Source organism: Trichomycterus rosablanca, chromosome 19 (genome assembly GCF_030014385.1).
Source record: "Trichomycterus rosablanca isolate fTriRos1 chromosome 19, fTriRos1.hap1, whole genome shotgun sequence".
Lineage (NCBI taxonomy): Eukaryota > Metazoa > Chordata > Actinopteri > Siluriformes > Trichomycteridae > Trichomycterus > Trichomycterus rosablanca.
In genome coordinates, this window is record NC_086006.1 from 13,828,164 (window position 1) to 13,849,856 (window position 21,693).

At 38.2% G+C, this 21,693-nt stretch overlaps 1 protein-coding gene across 1 annotated transcript in view; it reads right to left on the minus strand.

The window, feature by feature from the left end:
* mtcl2 (microtubule crosslinking factor 2) overlaps nt 1–21,693 on the minus strand; it is an 81,259-nt gene that overhangs the window by 20,108 nt on the left and 39,458 nt on the right. Inside the window, exons 4-5 of the mRNA XM_063016053.1 lie at nt 20,315–20,511; nt 18,899–18,965 (exon numbers count right to left, since the gene is read on the minus strand). Of these exons, the coding sequence (XP_062872123.1) occupies nt 18,899–18,965; nt 20,315–20,511 (264 nt within the window). The remainder of the gene's footprint in view (nt 1–18,898; nt 18,966–20,314; nt 20,512–21,693) is intronic.

The following is a 21,693-nucleotide window of genomic DNA, read 5'->3' on the forward strand; positions in this document are numbered from 1 at the left end:
AGGCTCACCGCAGCTGACTCCCGAAGCCTCTTCGCCAGGCTCACCGCAGCTGACTCCCGAAGCCTCTTCGCCAGGCTCACCGCAGTTGATTTCTGTTCCCGAGTTGGCGCATCCCGATGGCGCTCCTGTTCCTGAGTTGGCGCATCCCGATGGCGCTCCTGTTCCTGAGTTGGCGCATCCCGATGGCGTTCCTGTTCCTGAGTTGGCGCATCCCGATGGCGCTCCTGTTCCTGAGTTGGCGCATCCCGATGGCGCTCCTGTTCCTGAGTTGGCGCATCCCGATGGCGCTCCTGTTCCTGAGTTGGCGCATCCCGATGGCGCTCCTGTTCCTGAGTTGGCGCAGCCCGATGGCGCTCCTGTTCCCGAGTTGGCGCAGCCCGATGCCGCTCCTGTTCCCGAGTTGGTGTCCTCCGACGGCGCTCCTGTTCCTGAGTTGGTGTCCTCCGACGGCACTCCTGTTCCTGAGTTGGTGTCCTCCGACGGCACTCCTGTTCCTGAGTTGGTGTCCTCCGACGGCACTCCTGTTCCTGAGTTGGTGTCCTCCGACGGCACTTCTGTTCCAGAGTTGGTGTCCTCCGACGGCACTCCTGTTCCTGAGTTGGCGCCCCCTGATGGCGCTCCTGTTCCAGAGTTGGTGTCCTTCGAAGGTGCTTCTGTTTCCTCGTCGGCACTCCCAGATGGCGCTCCTGTTTCCGTGTTGGCGCCCCCCGATGGTACTTCTGTTCCCACGATGGCGCCCCCCGACGGCGCTTTTGAACTCTCGTCGGCGCTCCCCGATAGCGCTTCTGGTCTCCTATCATGCCTACCGCAAGGCATATTAAATAACTTCAAATTTGCCCCTCAGGGTCCAGGACCTCCTTTTTGTTTTTGGTTTTTGTATTGGGCACGCCAGGAGTCGTGCCTTCGGGGAGGGGCCTACTGTCACGCTTGGAGCCTCAGGGTGATCCTGTGCTCCAGTGTGCCACGCCCTTCTCTCCCCAGTCTCCAACCAGCCTCCCTCTCCTGATTGGTTAGCTGGGGCTAATTAGCCCCAGCTGCTACTATTTAGGAGAGGCTCAGGGAAAGGCTGGTTGGAGATTATTGAGTGTAACTCTGTCTGTTTGCTCCTGGTAACTCTGTCTGTTTGCTCCTGGTAACTCTGTCTGTTTGGTCATGATAACTCTGTCTGTTTGGTCATGATAACTCTGTCTGTTTGGTCATGATAACTCTGTCTGTTAGCTCCTGGTATCTCTGTCTGTTAGCTCCTGGTATCTCTGTCTGTTTGCCCCTGGTAACTCTGTTTTACCTTCCTCCTAGCTCCTGTCGGTCAGTTTAGTCTGTTTCGTCCGTTTAGTCTTTGTTCAGTCCTGTTTAGTCTTGTTAAGTCTGTTTAAACTGTTTAGTGTGTTTAGCAGTTGCCCCTTTGTTTGTTAGCTCAGTTTGTTAGCCTTTGTTTATTAGCTTAGTTCATGCACGTTTAGATTAGTCTGTTTAGCCACGTTAGTCTGTTTCACCCTGTTAGTCTGTTTAGCCCCGTTAGTCTGTTTAGCCCCGTCAGTCTGTTTAGTCCTGTTAGTCTGTTTAGCCCCGTCAGTCTGTTTAGTCCTGTTAGTCTGTTTAGCCCTGTTAGTCTGTTTAGCCCTGTTAGTCTGTTTAGTCCTGTTTAGTCCTGTTTAGTCTGTTTAGTCCTGTTCAGTCTGTTTAGTCCTGTCTAGTTCTTGTTTAGCTTAGGGTTTAGGTTTCCTGTGTGTTTAGTTTAGCTTTAGTTAGCTTAGCATAGGTTGTGTGTTTGGTTTTGTGTCCTGTCTTGTCTTTGTTATCATTAAAATATCGTTTCTATCACACATCTCTGCGTTTGTGTCCGCCCATCCTGTCCGTCTAGCCCACAAACTGTTACACATTGTATAACAATCCAGAAGTCGTTATCTTTTTGTATCTTTTGTTTTGTAGTTTGTAGTAGCTAACCCAACTGTTGGGTAATTACTAAGATTAGGGTTATGTTATCTAGCAAAATATTTTAAATATGTTCATTAGCTGTTGGTAAGTGGCCAAAGCTCTTTGTTTATTTACGTTTCAGCATGCTTTTTACTACATGTTGGTGCATGTTTACTGATGTATCAGGTATAACAGCATATCTGGGATTTTCAAACAGGCTACTATTTTACTTACTGGCTTTTTTATTAGACACACATAACCTAACATAACTACGCCATAGCCTAGTGGTTAGGGTACTGGACTAGTAATCAAAAGGTCGCTGGTTCAAGCCTCACCACTGCCAGGTTGCTGCTGTTGAGCCCTTGAGCAAGGCCCGTAACCATCAATTTCTCAGATTGTATACTGTAACTGTACTGTAAGTCGCTTTGGATAAAGGCGTCTGCTAAATGCTGAAAATGTAAATAACCTACTTTTTGTAGGTGTACATTTAAAGACTATAGCTATTTCATTTTTTTCATGCACAGGGTCTGTCAATTCTCCTGTAGCCTTCTATCATCAGTGATGACAGGTGTCTGTAAGCTTTATGTTTTTGGTTGGAGCAATATTCTCCTGCCAACATTCATAATGAGGTGTTAAAAATCTTAACAACACTACTGCACCCAATACATAGAATTAAAACACACTCTCATGTTGCATTACTTTGTTATCTTAAGTGCAGTGAGATTATCATGATCCATTACCTGTATCAGGGGAGTCCAAACTTTTCTTATTGGGGGCCAGATGGAGTAAAAAAAAAGACTCTTTTGTAATAAAACAAATAAAAATACAATAGACTATAATACTTGGTTACTAACGATTCTATTTAAGTGACTAATTATCTATCTTTGACAGTTGTGTAAAGAAGATGCGGAACATTTTAGATTTGTTTTAAGCGATAACAACACCCAGAGTTCAAACAGTTCAAGCAAGTTTTTTTAAACCTGCTTAATAGCGGGCCAACTTTAATTTCATTTCTTAAATACCTCACTGGCAGTTTGGACATCCCCGACCAAAATAATATCTTGTCAGTAAGAGTACTATAGGGTATCACTTTACTTGCTACAGTCAATATATTTGTTTGATTGTTTGATTGATTATTCATGCCATGTCAGCTTCAAGGGCTGAACAATAGGTTTTATAATAAAGTCAGTAATTGTAAACAAAGTTTATATGCGCACACTCATGTTCTGTTAGCAGCACAATGTATAACAGAATGGGTTACGTCAAACATCAGAATAAAATATAAATATAAAAATAAAATATAATTGGACTGACTTGGACTGTTTCATGATCACTGGTGGTAAGCAGGCTGGTTTGACTGTCTAGAAACTACTAATCGTCTGGGATTATTATGCCCAATAGTCTTTTTACAACTGATCACTGCTATTATATTAATAGCAAATGGTGCATCACCAAATACTAAAACCTGAAGTACAGTTTATCTTTATTCACAAAACTCGTTTTACTGTATTTATTTAATTTAAAATCTTGCATTTGTATTCGTGCAACCTTAAGCTCTTGCTATGTGCACTATAACACTACTAGATGTTAAAACCTTGAAAGTCTCAATAGTTTGGTTTATCTGACCGCCATGCTGCTCTTCCTCTTTGGGTTTCATCACCATGTAATTTAATGAGGGAGCTGAAACCAAACACAATCAATATACTGAGTGAGCGCCCTGTTGTAGCGCTTGTGTTTTCTCAACTGGGCTGATGAAATGTGTCTCTTGCACAAGATCTTAGATTAATCATAATAAGGGCACATTTTAAATCATTATAAACATATGATTTCATACGCCTTTGTACAATTAAAATGTACATTGTCTTTAATAATACCATGCCTTACAAAAAGTCTTACCTTTACTTACTTAAAATACTTGAAACTTAAAAATAAATAAATCTAACTTTTCTAGCTTTATTTTAGTGCCAAATACACTGGACACTTGTGACTAGACAGCTGAAGATGGACAGGTGGTTTAACATCCAGCATGACAATGGCACCAAACACACTGACAAAGAGACAACACAGTGGCTTAAAGACAGGAATTTGAATGTCCTTGAATGGCCAACCTTTAACTAAATTTAAGGCCTAATTCAAACCTGGGGAGGGACTTGAACAGAGCAGTCCACAGGCAAGAATGAGCAGTGAATAAGCATGAAAATATTCTATAATTTAGGTGTACAAAAGTGAAGGAAACAGACTGATGGCTTAATTAAAACGTTTAGGCTAAAACTAAAAGTGACTCTCAAGTATTAAATCAAGGGACTGATCACTCGATAAACCATGTTATTAATATTTAACTGGAATGGTGTTAGTCAAAATGTATAAATACATTTGAGACTCTTAATAGGTTTTGATTTAAAGCTGTAAGGTAAAAAAGACCGTCTGCTTTTGCTCTAGCTTTCTAGTAATTTGATTGTATTGTGTGTGAATGTATTGTGTTTTAATGCACAGGAACAGTCACCAGAAACACGTTGCAGAAGAGAAGTATTGATCCAAAGCTCAACAGCTTTGGATCAATACTTCTCTTCTGCAACGTGTTTCTGGTAATTAGGGTTGGCTCACAGCAGAGGTGGAAAGAGTACTAAAATATTGTACTCAAGTAAAAGTACTATTACTTTAATGATTTTTTACTTAAGTACGAGTAAAATTACTAGTCTAAAAATCTACTCAAATAAAAAGTAAAAAGTAACTCATTTAAAATGTACTCAGAGTAAACGTTACTTCGTTACTTTTTTAACAGAAGGAGGAACGTCATTTTCCAACAGAAGTTGATAGATGAATGATACAGCAGACACACAGCTCACCAGCCATGCAGCATATTAGCAGTTCATGTGTGGATTTAACCACTCTACACACCTAACAGACTGCAACTGCTGTTGTCAATTCAAAACAGCATTATTTCTGTTTATCCTCAATAAAAGGGTTAGGCGGTATATAAAAATATATACGGTCTTACACCGTCATAGGAACATGATCAAAATAAAAAACAAACCAGCAGAATCACATTTATGCTGTTCGGTTTACTTAAATAAATACTCAAAAATAAATTAACATAAAAAATCACAATATTTCATAATGCTTTGCTATCGTTGCAAAATGAAAGCCAACCGTAAACAGCAGAACCATGACACAGCAACAGAAAATCATAACCACTTATCTGCTTACCTGATCTATATCCATGTGTTGTTCCATTAGGGATATAATCCACTTTATATAAGACCATCTTGTATGTTTCCAGATTATATAAATCCATACCCAACTGTTTTATCCACCTAACTAATGAAAACTATATTCTCTCGGCTTTCCCGGTAAAAAGCTTAAATTGGTGATTCTCTCGGCTTTCCCGGTAAAAAGCTTAAATTGGTGATTCGTTCACTAAACTGTCATTTATAGCAGGGGTTTTCAACCTTTTTGGGCATGCGGCCCCCTTCGTGTGCCAACCGTGAATTTGCGCCACGCCCCCCTCCGTCAACCACCGCACAGAAATCATTGAGAATTGTTGTGCACATCGCACATATGATGCAATTTTGCTAATACAGATAATACAGTCTGACCCCATCTGAGCCGATTCTATCAGCACATTATATAAATTCGTGGTTCACTTTGGTAAATCATAAGCGGTTCTTGCTTTTTTATGTAGATGAGAGCAGAAAACGTTACTTCACAGAGTCAAGCATAGACAAAAGTTCATCAATTACTAAGTTGGTTAGTTCGGGATCATCTGCTCTGACTGACAGAAAACGTTTAGCTCCACAGGCAGAACGACTCTGACTCTGTGGTAATACTCAGTATAATTAAGCCTGAGCATTTTAAGGTAAGCGAGTCACACAAAATGTTCTGTAGTAGTTGGTGTTTATTTACAACCGCAACATTCATTATAACAGTAAACACGGAGAGATGACTGAGAAAAGAAACTTACACTGCGCTTAAAATTAATTGACTCCTGAGTCACTTATAATCGATACTGTGAACAGAGCGTCTCTCTTAAAGACACAAACACGTCCTATAACAGCGGTCGTTGCTTTTGTCACCGGTTATCTTCGCTGATAGCTCTATTTTGAAGGTTTTTTTCAGACGGAACTGAATAACATTAAACGTGCGTGTGAGCGTGGCCAGTTAGAGTAATGAAATATGTCTCCCGTGGGTGAAAAATGAATTGCTTTAGTTTTAGAAGTAAAAAAATCTCGTAATGCCACGCCCCCCGGTCAGGCACTCGCGCCCCCCCCCCCAGACAAAGTACCCCACAGGTTGAAAACCCCTGATTTATAGAACAACCAGTGAAGAAAGAGATTGAAATTCCGCCCAGAATGTGAATTCTGAAGCTCTGATTGCTTTATACATCTGAATCTCTTCACCAAATGAACCGATTCATGGAGTTGTTTATGACAACAATTATCAACATCATAATGAAACAGAGTGAGTCGTTTCTGACTCGTTAACTCAGTGATTCAGTTCGCAAGCCCTACTCTAAAGCACACAAATGCGTAAATGCTCAGCGGGCCGGATCAAACAGCCTAACGGGCCGGTTTAATGTCGTTTTTTTTTTTTTTTTTTTTTACTCAGTAACGGATGTTATTTAAAATGTAGCAAATTACAATTCTTAATACAAAACATACTTAAGTAAAAGTAAAATTACAGGTTGTAAAATCTACTTTAAAAAGTACAAGTACACAAAAAAACTACTAAATTACAGTAACGCGAGTAAATGTAATTCGTTACTTTCCACCTCTGGCTCACAGCATGCACTTTTTAAATCACACAAATAAATATAAAAAAAACAGTAATTGGCATTGATCTAAAAAACTGCAAATTAAACAAAAAAATCAGTCTAAATAATTTGATGCGGCCTAAAATGTATTCTAAAATAGAGACAATCCGTTAAAAGTGAATAAAAAAAAGCAGTTATTTGTTATTCAATAAAAGTGAAAACCTGTATTGAATGCCTGTTACCTTCAATCCTTCTGATGGCACTACATTAAAAAAAACATGATTCTGTAAAAAATATAACCAACTGGGCTCAGGAATAGCATGAAAAACCTCTTGTCAGACAATAGATGTTGCTGCATCCACAAATGCGAGTTAAGACTCTATTACGCAAAGTAAAACCATGTATGAACAAAAACCAGAAACTCTGCTGACGTATGTTTCAGGTCAACTGAGATAAATAGATGCAAAGTTGCTGTGATCTTTTTAAATAATGGACATTGTGTTCTCTGGGTCAAAAAGAAGAAAAGGACAATCCTGATTGATACTAAGGCAAACATTAAAAGACCAGCATCTGTCATAGTATAGGGATGTGTTAGTGTCAAGTTAGGGAAAACCCAATTATAGGTGAGGGGTACATACTCTTTTTTGCAGCCACATATGATGCCATCTGGACAACAAAAAATTTACAATAAGCTCATATACAAAAAACCAATAAATAAATAAATACAGTATTTTAAAACTGGACAACACAAAGGTCTTCTTCTGAGTGCTATGAGTTTTTTTTCCACGGAAACCCAATATTGGCTTTAAGGTCAGATTCCAGTTATCTAAAAAATAAAATACTTAAATCTGAGAAAGCAGAACGACAACGTCTCTATGCTGCTGTGCCTGTAAAACTGTGCTCACACTTTAACTTTGGATCCTGAACTCACAGTGCAGGATGCTATGACTTTTGTAGAAAGAAATACAGAACTCAAGTTTTTATTAAAACGTTTAGCTAACAAACCACTTTTGATCAAACACTGCAGGATTTATCTCTGTCAGAAATATGTTCTTGGAAGAAACTTCTGTTACGTGTCAGTACAGGTTAATCTGATAATAGCATGCTACAAATCAATACATGCACAAAAATGTTTAAGTACTGGCTGAAGTTACAGCATGATGGCCTATAAAGTCTATGTAATTTGCTGCTTTTTTAACAGATTCATTTTGTATTGTGCTTCAATTTGGGTTTAGTTTAAATAACAGGCCAAAGAATCACAACAGACTGGAGTTGGACAAGAACAGGCAAACAAAGGATGACAGAGTTCCACCAGGTGAGCAACTATTTCTAAAGCTGTGCCTATTTTCGTACACTGCATGCAGACACAAGCGGTTGTGACAGTCCATGACAGGTTCCCATGGTGACAGTAGCAGCACCAGTGGCTGATGGAACAAGTAGATGGTAAGGGGGAGAGAAGAATGGGTAAATCAGGAAATGGCAATCCTTGAAATCCTCTTGACATAACTAAAATCTCTCTTTCTCTCTCTCTCTCTCTTTGTCTTTCTGCAACACACTGTTCCAAAAGAGAGCTTGAAGCTTGATCATTTGCATTGTTTCTCCATGAACTGTTTAAATAATAACTGAAAAGCTGCAGTGCTTTAAGTCTGAAAGGGAACTTAGCAGCAGGTTTTATTCATTCCCATTAAAAAGCTTTTCAGCTCTGGTAGCTAAAAGAAGACACTAATGCAGAACTATAAAGAAATTAATAAAGCTTCTGCTGAAAAAAAGACACACAATGCCAGCCTTTACAGTATCCCACTTTCCTCCCTTATAATCTAAACAGTGACCATGAAGATGGAGCCCTAGGGAAAATGCATACACTCAAGATGACACACATACACACACACAGGTGCTGATAAAATTACTTAAATCACCAGCATCATTTTGCCAATTTACAGGCACAAATGTCTTCCCATGCATTTCAACATATTCAAGTATACCTCACATTGTGATAGCTGCTGTACAAGATTATTGAACTAACCATTAATTAGTTCTGCTTCCTAAGGCTATAAGGCTTCCTAATTACAGAAAAATCTTTGCAGACCTTGAATGATGTGTAAAAATGTGAATTGAAGAAGGGTAAATGCTTAAACACTGGATACTCAGTAAAAAAAAGATTTGAAAAAGGTAGAAAAATCCAGCTTTCTGGATAAATTTGGAACCTAACAAATGCAGAAAATGATGCTATAGCAATGAGATTCTGTTTAAAAGCTTCAGGCCTTTACACACTGCACACACTTTACCAGTAACCCTTCAGAGAACAAAACAGGGGTCAACTGAGGGTCACAGATATGAACTCCCGCCAGTCACTCTAACCTAATTCCTACATGATGTAGACTCCCTTTGTTATCTCTACCTCCCTCATGTATGCTGAATAAGAATGTAATATAAGAAAAGCTATGATACAACCCAGCACACAACTAAAAGTCCCTTGCACGTTTTTCTCTCCATTTGATGGAACAAATGCGACATTCACTTATCTGAAGCATTAAATTGCCAATCATCACTGCTTAAACTGTGTCAATGATTTATGTTTCTGGTAATGGGTTAAACATTCATTAAAAATTCACTAAAATACAGGATTTGTGCAGGTTTTATTTTACTGTATCTTACAGTAATAATTCAGTTTTATCTATCCAGTACAGTATTACACTGATAAATGTAAAGTCATAAAAAAAAAAAAAAAAAGGACGTGTGCTAATGTTTCAGGCACAGTTGGTACACCATGCTTTTAAGTTTTTTGTGGGCCAGTATAATCTAATTTCAGCAGGCTGTATTCATTAAACATTTATCAAAGACAATTAACTGATTAATATTTAATAAGTTGTATATTTCACCTAATAAAATTCTTAAAAAACATAGTAAAATGGAAGTAACTTTGTACAATAAGGTAAATACTAGGGCTGTCGAAGTTAACGCGATAATAACGCATTAACGCGACCTCAATTTAACGCGATTAAAAAAATTAGTGCCATTAACGCAAATTCTAGTTCATGTTGACACTTGACTGGTAGAACAAACGTTTTAATGTCGGACTTGCCACCGTTTTTCATTTGCGGTTTGTTAACATAATGTAACCGATCGTGGTAGTGATGCACTTGCATAATAAAGAAATAAATACACGCTATATTCACAAGTTGTCGGGAGCAGAACACTTTATTACACTTAATTAACTTCTTCTTCTGTACCGAATACCGGAAAGCTGAGTCGAGCACGTTAGTTCATGAACTATGGAAGCCCCAAAGGGTCAAAACACACTCACTTCGTGTAGAAACGTCCATCAAACCATCGTCACGATACAACCACAGACAAGTCTGATACAATAACTACGCCTTATCCCACCTAAAGCACCGCTGATCTACAATGTTTGCTGATGGAGAAATTCTAACCTACAATCTGACATTTACTGCCTAGTATGTGAGTGAATAAAACTCCCTTACAGTTTTCTCTTGTCCCAGCAGTTTTTAACATCAGTACATTTAGCATAAAATGTGTTCACCATTTTAATTGTAACATTTCACTTAAAAATCCTTGTTTTCTATAACATTTACACAGATTTTTTTTAATGCGATTAATCGCGATTAACTATATGAAATTCTGAGATTAATCGCGATTAAAATTTTTAATCGTTTGACAGCCCTAGTAAATACAAATGCTCAGATCTAGTCCTGCATTTAAAACTTACACTTAAATAATAGAAACTTACTAGCAAGTGGGAACTTACATTTAAGTAATAAAAACTTACTAGCTAGTGGTCAAGATGGCTACTGAAATATCAAAAATGAAATAACATAAGCACATTACTTAAATTACTTTACAGCAAGAAAGTAACAGACATCAATAAACCATTAAAATCTAATAGAAAAATCAATAAAGATAAATACAATAAAATTAATACAATCTCTAAACAGTCGAATGTAATCACTGTTAAACAAATATTGGGATAGTAGTACCAATCAAGTTTGAAAGATTAGTAGTAGGCTAGCCTGAAGAGGTGAGTTTTAAGTTGGGATTTAAAAGTAAAGAAACAATCGATAGTACGGATATGGATTGAGAGGGTGTTCTCGAGAGAAGGGGCAGAGTGGCTAAAAGCCCTCGCACCCATAGTCAACAGGAGGACAGAAGGAATAGAAAGCTGGAAGGCTGAGGAAGACCTAAGAGTGCGGGTGGGATTGTAGACTTAGAGTAAATCGGAGATGTAAGAGGGTGCTAGACCATGTAGAGCTTTGAATGTGAATAATAAGATCTTAAAATGTATGCGATAATTTACGGGGAGCCAGTGCAGCTGTCTGAGAACTGGAGTGATGTGTTTAGTTGAGGGTGACCTAGAGATAATCCGTGCAGTGGAGTTTTGGACAAGTTGGAGTTTTTGTAATAATTTATGAGGTAAGCAGAATAGGATGTAATTACAGTAGTCATTTCGGGATATTACCAGCGCATGGACGAGAATGGCAGTACTTGTTTGACTGAGGAACGGGCGTAGGCGGTTGATATTTCTTAAGTGGAAGTAGGCAGATCGTGTAATGTTATTGATGTGTGCTTTGAAAGAAAGATGATTGTCAAGAACAACACCCAGGCTTTTAACCTGGGAAGAAGGCAAACCAAATGTTTCATTTACCCTTCTTTTCCTGATCAAGAACATTATCTTTTGTAATCACAAGCTGCCATATACTAATTGATAGTTCATAGTGACATCCTAATGTCAACGTGTACAGAAATACCAGTGCAACTCAATTCTTATCAAAGCTTTCCTAAGGAAACTCCCATGTCCCCTGTCAAATGTGGCCTACTTATGTTGTGTACACTAGGCTATAAGGCAGGCCTTACATATTACAGCCCACAACCACGCAACCCACATAACAGAAAAAATCTAAAAAGTGCTGTTTAAAAAGCTTTATTTAAGTTCTAATTTTAACGAGCGTTAGTCAGTAAGGTCACATCCTTATAATAGCAAACCATCAGATAGTAAGCATTTTGGTAAATTCCTCTTCTGCATCACATTTAAAATAAGATGGATAGCAAAAACACCACCAGGAGAATAAAACTAGGTCAAATTCCTTGGCTCAAGCATAAATACTTTATGAAACATTTGCCAAGCACTACAATACAGAGTTACAATCACAAATGCCTCTTAAAACATACTGTGCAAAAAACCTTATTTTAATCATGTACAGAAGCTGCGTGGATGTCTTTGGGCTCATGGGGCATCTGGGACAGACCATCACACAGTGGAAATGTGTATTGTGCCCAGACGAATCATCACTCAAGAAACAGATGTTGTGTGCTCCGGACAATAGACAAAAATGAAAAGGACTATACAGACTGTTCTCAGCAACAAGTTCAAAAGCCAGGGTCTGTCATGATATAGGGGTTTGTCAGTGCCCTTGACAAAAGTAATTTACACTTTAGTGATGGCAGCATTAATGCAGAAAAGTACACTGAAATTTTAGAGCATCATAAGGCTGCCTTCAAGACATCATCCTTTCCAAGGAACAACCATGCATTTTTAACAAGACAGTGCAAAACCACATGCTGCACACATTACAAAGGCACGACTGCAGAAGAATAGGGTACGGGTACTAGAGAGGTCTGCCAGAAAGAATGTGTGGAAAATTTCAAAACTGTATTTTCAAAAAAATTGCACACCGGTACTGAAAGAATGGAACAAAATAACACACAAAACATTTAATCACTTTGTATCCTGGGTGCCAAAACAACTTTTAAATGTTGTGAGAAGAAATGATAACATTACAAATTGGTAAATGCTTTACTGTCTCAACTTTCAGGCCTTAAATGCAGGAATTAACATATATATATATAAACAAATGAAATGAAGTTGACCAGACAAAACAAAAAGTATCTTGGGTTTGTACTGTCTGGAGCCTGAAATGTAATCAGCATATTTTAGTGAATGCAAAACCTAAAGATGTGCTCATGGATGTATTATGCTAGCCCAGCGCTGCTGAGATCTAGGTTCTACACAGACATAAGTAAAAGTAAAAGTAAAGCCTTTATACATTAAAAATATGAGAAATAATGTGTCAATTGTAAATGTTGTTGTAAATGAAGTGAATATTACAAACATATCTGCTTACTATACACTAGTAATATAACTAGTTCTGTCTGTATTTTACCAAGGTTACCTTCTATAGTTACAGACATCCCTGTTTTATGTAGGACTAGTCATTCCTGAAAAATTACTCCACTGTGAGCCAGTAGCCATTGTTAAACATGGCTCAGCCAAGAAAATCCATTCAAGCGTTGATGTCTGCCATTAATTTGGACAGTTTTGTAGGACTAAAACTAGAGTGTGACAATTGTAATTGAGCTGTTGGCAGTTTAATGGCTTGTTACAAAGGTTTTATTCACTGTTGAACACATTAGTATCCTGTCAGATTTAAGGCTCATAAAGGGCTAATTCAGCAGAATAAGGATTGACTGGAGTCATGAAGATACAAGGCTGAATAGGGAAACAAGGCACTGACACTGTTTGTTAGTGTTTTTAAAACTTGATTTATTTTAACTTTATCTCTGTTTCTCAATCCAAAGCATGTGTAATCCTTAATGCTCTAACATTCTCTGTAATAAGAAAAACAAAACAATTTGACTAAAACCTTAACTGATGTCAATGTTTTTAATTTCCATAGATAAATAGATGTTGCAGTGAACTTTTCTTGCTTGGAGTGTGGATATAACAGCTAACAACATTAACACTGAATGTGTGTATTTGTTTTATAAGGGGAGAAGTAAATGCTGACTATATATAAGTGATTTTATATATATATATATATATATATATATATATATATATATATATATATATACAGGGGTTGGACAAAATAACTGAAACACCTGGTTTTAGACCACAATAATTTATTAGTATGGTGTAGGGCCTCCTTTTGCAGACAATACAGCGTCAATTCGTCTTGGAAATGACATATACAAGTCCTGCACAGTGGTCAGAGGGATTTTAAGCCATTCTTCTTGCAGGATAGTGGCCAGGTCACTACGTGATGCTGGTGGAGGAAAACGTTTCCTGACTCGCTTCTCCAAAACACCCCAAAGTAGCTCAATAATATTTAGATCTGGTGACTGTGCAGGCCATGGGAGATGTTCAACTTCACTTTCATGTTCATCAAACCAATCTTTCACCAGTCTTGCTGTGTGTATTGGTGCATTGTCATCCTGATACACGGCACCGCCATTGGATGCACATGGTCCTCCAGAATGGTTCGGTAGTCCTTGGCAGTGATGCGCCCATCTAGCACAAGTATTGGGCCAAGGGAATGCCATGATATGGCAGCCCAAACCATCACTGATCCACCCCCATGCTTCACTCTGGGCATGCAACAGTCTGGGTGGTACGCTTCTTTGGGGCTTCTCCACACCGTAACTCTCCCGGATGTGGGGAAAACAGTAAAGGTGGACTCATCAGAGAACAATACATGTTTCACATTGTCCACAGCCCAAGATTTGCGCTCCTTGCACCATTGAAACCGACGTTTGGCATTGGCACGAGTGACCAAAGGTTTGGCTATAGCAGCCCGGCCGTGTATATTGACCCTGTGGAGCTCCCGACGGACAGTTCTGGTGGAAACAGGAGAGTTGAGGTGCACATTTAATTCTGCCGTGATTTGGGCAGCCGTGGTTTTATGTTTTTTGGATACAATCCGGGTTAGCACCCGAACATCCCTTTCAGACAGCTTCCTCTTGCGTCCACAGTTAATCCTGTTGGATGTGGTTTGTCCTTCTTGGTGGTATGCTGACATTACCCTGGATACCGTGGCTCTTGATACATCACAAAGACTTGCTGTCTTGGTCACAGATGCGACTGCAAGACATGCACCAACAATTTGTCCTCTTTTGAACTCTGGTATGTCACCCATAATGTTGTGTGCATTGCAATATTTTGAGCAAAACTGTGCTCTTACCCTGCTAATTGAACCTTCACACTCTTACTCTTACTGGTGCAATGTGCAATTAATGAAGATTGGCCACCAGACTGGTCCAATTTAGCCATGAAACCTCCCACACTAAAATGACAGGTGTTTCAGTTTCATTGTCCAACCCCTGTATATATACAGTGCCTTGCAAAAGTATTCAGCCCCCTTGAACTTTTCAACCTTTTGCCACATTTCAGGCTTTAAACATAAAGATATGAAATTGTAATTTTTTGTGAAGAATCAGCAACAAGCGGGACACAATCGTGAAGTGGAACGAAATTTATTGGATATTTTAAACTTTTTTTAGAAATAAAAAACTGAAAAGTGGGGCGTGCAATATTATTCAGCCCCCTTGCGTTAATACTTTCTAGCGCCACCTTTTGCTGCGATTACAGCTGCAAGTCGCTTGGGGTATGTCTCTATTAGTTTTGCACATCGAGAGACAGAAATTTTTGCCCATTCTTCCTTGCAAAACAGTTCGAGCTCAGTGAGGTTGGATGGAGAGCGTTTGTGAACAGCAGTTTTCAGCTCTTTCCACAGATTCTCGATGGGATTCAGGTCTGGACTTTGACTTGGCCATTTTAACACCTGGATAAGTTTATTTGTGAACCATTCCATTGTAGATTTTGCTTTATGTTTTGGATCATTGTCTTGTTGGAAGGTAAATCACCGTCCCAGTCTCAGGTCTTTTGCAGACTGCAACAGGTTTTCTTCCAGAATGGTCCTGTATTTGGCTCCATCCATCTTCCCATCAATTTTAACCATCTTCCCTGTCCCTGCTGAAGAAAAGCAGGCCCAAACCATGATGCTGCCACCACCATGTTTGACAGTGCGGATGGTGTGTTCAGGGTGATGAGCTGTGTTGCTTTTATGCCAAACATAACGTTTTGCGTTGTGGCCAAAAAGTTCGATTTTGGTTTCATCTGACCAGAGCACCTTCTTCCACATGCTTGGTGTGTCTCCCAGGTGACTTTTTATAGATATCTTTGAGAAATGGCTTTCTTCTTGCCACTCTTCCATAAAGGCCAGATTTGTGCAGTGTACGACTGATTGTTGTCCTATGGACAGAGTCTCCCACCTCAGCTGTAGATCTCTGCAGTTCATTCAGAGTGATCATGGGCCTCTTGGCTGCATCTCTGATCAGTCTTCTCCTTGTTTGAGCTGAAAGTTTAGAGGGACGGCCGGGTCTTGGTAGATTTGCAGTGGTCTGATACTCCCTTCATTTCAATATGATCGCTTGCACAGTGCTCCTTGAGATGTTTAAAGCTTGGGAAATCTTTTTGTATCCAAATTCGGCTTTAAACTTCTCCACAACAGTATCTCGGACCTGCCTGGTGTGTTTCTTTGTCTTCATGATGCTCTCTGCGCTTTAAACAGAACTCTGAGACTATCACAGAGCAGGTGCATTTATACGGAGACTTGATTACACACAGGTGGATTCTATTTATCACCATCAGTCATTTAGGTCAACATTGGATCATTCAGAGATCCTCACTGAACTTCTGGAGTGAGTTTGCTGCACTGAAAGTAAAGGGGCTGAATAATATTGCACGCCCCACTTTTCAGGTTTTTATTTCTAAAAAAAGTTTAAAATATCCAATAAATTTCGTTCCACTTCACAATTGTGTCGCACTTGTTATTGATTCTTCACAAAAAATTACAATTTCATATCTTTATGTTTAAAGCCTGAAATGTGGCAAAAGGTTGAAAAGTTCAAGGGGGCTGAATACTTTTGCAAGGCACTGTATATATATATATGTGTGTGTGTGTGTGTGTGTGTGTGTGTGTGTGTGACCCACCATGATTAAGACAAATGAAAATCATTCATAGCATAATCCCAGTTACTTGCCTGAGTGCTTTTGTACATAAGAAGACCAATGTGAGTCAAAACCATAAACTAATAAAAAAAATCTGAATTAATATAAATTAATATACAATTAATACATGGGCTATAAAATGATTCAAGGCTTAATTACAATATATTTACAATATTCCTCAAAAACTAATCAAGCAAAGCTGTCATCAGGCTACACTTCTAAGTGTTCACTGCCAAACATTTAGAGATTAAGTCACTACTGTTTGTAGATTAAAATAGCCCCATATGTCCTTCTGGCCTTAATCATCTCAGGATCTGCTGTATGCTGTTTCACATCACTTGTCTGTTTAGAGCTGTATCTTAGAGACAGCACTATTAGCAAAACATTACGGCCAGAAATAGAGCTGGCAAATATTCCATATATGAGATCATGTAAGAAAGATTTTTGCATGTGTCACAAATGATGTGAAAAGATTACCTAAAATCAGATCTTAGTCTGATCTTAGTCTGATCTTAAAATGATCTAGGATTCTTTTGCATTATTTGGGATAAGGACACTGGGGTAAGGCACCAATAATGACACATATAGTACAGTAGACCCTTGAGTTACGAACGGTTTAACATACGAACATTTTGGGTTACAAACGATCTTTTTTAACTCAACGTACAAACAAATTCCGAAACAAACCGAAATTCGTGAAACATGTGACGTCACAAACAAGTTGACTCTGAGCGTCTCTCTCTATATATATACAGTAAGCAAACATTGGGACAGAGGACAATGTTTTTCTGATGTTTTCTTTATATTTTGTAAAATTCAATATTAAAATGTCCCCAAAGAATGTGCAGAGAGAGCGCAGTGTTGAGAAAATGAACAAATCTATTACATTTGTTGTTGTATAATTACTCCTGCCAGTAGCTGTCACTGTGTATCAGAAAGCGGGGACAGTGAGTGAGAGAGAAGAAGGAATTCGGCTCAGTAAAGTATTCTTTCTTTCGTGCAGTTACACCTATAAAATACAACACTATTGAAATAAAGAAGGAAATAATAGAGAAATATGAGAGTTATTGTTGTTTCTGGTAGATACATTTTATAAAAAAGAAGGAAATTTATTATGGTGTATGGTACAGCACACGTACTGTACTGAAATGTGATGTGTGTTTTTATGTACAGTACTACTACTGTGTATTGTTGTTTAGTACATTAATGTCTATTCTATAATTTAAGATTTAATGGAAAATATACTTGTATTTATAACAAAAAAGACCATTTAAGACATTAGAAAGGTTAGGTAAGGGGGTGGTTTGGGAGGTCTAGCACGGATTCATTGTATTTACATAATTTCTTATGGGAAAAATATGTTTAACTAACGAACATTTTGACTTAAGAACAGCCCTTTGGAACCAATTAAATTCGTAAGTCAAAGGTCTATTGTACTCAGTTTTAACAAGCTTGAAATCACAGGGCAGAATAATGTCCTTTAGGGTTCTTCTTCTGTGTCTCTTTAGATTAGGTTTAGGTTAAATCCCCTCTTTAATAACTGGCATTAAGCAAAATTGTTTTCTGTATGCTTAATGAATACACATGTAACTTATAAGTGACCAAAATAATCAGTATGAGCATTACTACTGCAGTAATTATTTTTGTTGCATTTTTCTTTTATTTTTCTTGAGAAACAGGTTTAAACACACACACACAAGAAAAAGACAGCCAAGGCACCTGGTTAGTGCTGTAAAGCAAAATTGGCCATATGGAGGAAAGGAAGGTCAGACAGGGTTTTCGTTGCTGCCTGTTACAGAACCTGAGTTGAGTGGTGGAGGATTTACATATGCTCATATAAAGTATGGCATGACTCTTGAAACACAGTACAGCTCTCTGTAAAAATCCACCTCTAACTGATTTAAAGAATTGACCTGCTATTGCACATCTCAGAGGGGACAGATGCTTGTCAAATAAACAAACTATTTAACTAATTTGTATAAAAGTACTGACCTAAGACATAAATTAATCAGACAAAAAGTCAAGTCAAATTTATTTGTGTAGCCCTTTTTACAATAGACATAGTCTCAAAGCAACTTAAGGGTTAAGGGTGACAGTAGCAAGGAACAACTCCCTTAAAAACAATTTTACTATCCAACAAGTTGCAACTTGTAAGAAAGAAATTTTATTATGTTGTATGTTTTGAGGACAGAACCATTAGCATTTCTTAAACATTGTACTTTACTTACTTATAATAAATATTCTTTGTTCGGTAAAACAGATTGTTTTGCTAATGCCAAGTTCACACTACACGACTTTCAAGTTTAAAACAACTGGATCTCTTTTAACACAACTGGATCTCTTGTAATCAGGAGTCTTTTATTTTTCTTGAGTCTGCAAGCGCTTGGTGAGTGATCGGCGAGCTGCTCGGATCGAGTCGTTGAACAGTTCACACATAGCAACCGAGAACTGATTTTCGAGCCCCTAGTGAACACCGAGTTGCCCACATCTAGTGGCGACCTGTCAGCGAGCAAAAATCAGGGCAAAAATTGTGTAGTGTGAACTAGCCAATATAAGAATTCTGCTTTGCTGGTGTTCCTAGCATTAAATAGCACATAACTCTGTCCTTCTTCGAACTGTCTTTATGTCTAGCCAGGTACGTTTTTTTTTCTTTCAGCTGCTCCGGTATTTAGGGGTCGTCACAGTGGATCACACTGGTCCACATACCTGATTTGACACCGGATGCCCTTCCTAATACACCCCTCCTTATTTTTATCTGCTCTTGGAGCCGACACTAAGAGTGCATTGACAAGTTTACCTCCAAGTGGCTAGGCTGTTCAACCATTCCCCACCTATATCTCCACCCCTCTATGGCACAGCCAATCATATCTGTGTAAAAGCCAGACAGACCGATAGCACCACTGAAATTCCCACCCCGGATCTCAGCAGTGGTGGGCTAGCATACTTTATCATTTCATCTCTTAAGTGCTTTAGCCAAAGATTTATGCTGCATGATAAATTACATTCTACAGTGCTAAACGGTAACTCAACAAGATAACGACAACATTGGTGGCTTTCTTTGTTTGACATATGCTACGATTTAGTACCCTGTATGTGGTTTGGGACATCAGATAACACAAGTTTGCCTGCTGTGTTCTTGCATTCTCATATACAGAAATCCAAAATAAATCTGTTAAAACATTATACATGCACTAAATTACATGATTACTAGACTAAAATACAAATAAAAAGCTTAATCCACTTTACATAATCAAATCTAAATCAGGTAAATCAACACTGCAAAAATATGACAACAACTTTTATTGTGCATGTTAACTTACTCAACATGGTGAGGATGCGTGCAGTTAAAGCATATTATAGCCTGTATTGTAAATACAGCTGCTTAATCAACCCCAATGCTCTACAAACAAGGCACTACCAATCCTTGGCTACATAATTATCTGCTTTGAAGTTACTGGGATCAGTAATAAAAACAGATACAAGACTTTGTTGTTTTTGTTGGGAACATGTAGAGCATAGATCAGATAATGCTGTAACCAGAGCTCCTTCCCACACAACAAACACTGAACAGGCTAGAAGTAAAATAATGACAGTGCAAACACAAGGGCTGTGTGCAACATCTAAGTAAAGCTTAATAAAAGTTTGCTTTCTGTATTACTTGGAGCTGAAAACACAAGCAATGTTGTAGCTACACTCTAAAAAATGATTCAGCACATTAGTAAATTAAACGTAATATAATAAGTCAGTTCAACATAAAAGTTTGGGCAACTTAAAAAGACATTATTTTAGACAAACTCAAAACTGTAACCTTTTTCAACGCATTTTTTTGCTTTGGTACAACATCATACCAATTTTGAGTAGAGCCAACTAAAATATCTGAGTTGTCTGAACGAAGCAAAGAAGAGAACAGCATCAGAAGCTCAGAGTACGTTCTGTCACCGCGCATGCGCACTTCTCTGAGTTGAGTTGTAACGGACGAGGCCAACCCTGAGGACGCGCTGAAGTTTTGGATTTTGCCCTGACCTGCCCTGAGGTCGGTATTCAGCTATTCAACATAATACAAGTTATGTTTAAAACTTAACAAATGCATAAACTATAAACTGACTGAATAACGAGGGGAATTACTAGCATTTTAGTTTCACGTATTTTCTCAACCAAAGATTTCAAATATTGTATGGCAGACGAGTGCGAGTTCTTTTCAAAAGTAAATAAATTCTCATTGATTTTTAATTTATATAAAGGTGTACGAGAGTAATCTATTTGCAAATTTGGGCTTGTCGATGACAATTTAACCATTTTCGGTACACAGAGAGAGATGTTAGCTGACATGCTAGCGGCTTATGATGCACATTGGTTTTAGCTTAGTAAGCAAAACTTGTCTGTGGTACAGCACACCACTAAAAGTCTGTTGCACTTAATTATGATGCAGTATGATTGTAAGTTTACATTTACCCTGATTTATTCATACTAGGATGCCACAGTGAATTATGCACACATAATTATAGGCAGAATTAGAGTACATGGAGAGTTAGCTATAGTTAAAAACTTTTAAAAATTAATATGCTTATTGTCAATTTATTGGAACTTTGCTAATTTCATACATACTTGAACTTTAGCTGATTTACTGTGCATGTCTTAATTGATTATTAAACTAGCTAAATCATTAAAGAGCTAAATCATCATATTGTTTAAATTTAAATGTAAACATATATAATTTTAAAATTGTTTGTGTTTTTTTTTTTGCAGATTGATATGCAATGCAATCCCAGTCCAGAAGTACTACTGAAACATTACAGATTGTGTCATTACCAAGGGCGCTCCTGGCCATTGCCGTGTTTGTATCCTGACTGTGCTTACCTGGAAAACCAGTTTGTTTATTGATGCTAATTATACTTTTGCTGGAGTGGCACAGGTTTATGGCTTAAAAAACATGTCTGTTGTGAAAGTCAAATAAACATTTAAATAAAATTTTCTTAAATTGTCTTAAATTTCTTTCATAGTTACTTGTTAAGAGCGTAACATATTAATTTACATTTTTGTCATTTTGCAGATGCTTTTACTTAAAGAGACTTACAATTGTGGCTGAATAAAATGCTAGCAATTGAGGTTTAAGGGCCTTGCTCAGGGCCCCAACAGTGGCAACAGTGGTGGTGGGGCTTGAACCAGCATCCCACTGAATACTAGACCAGTACCTTAACCACTGAGCTACCAACTGCCAGTTCAGATA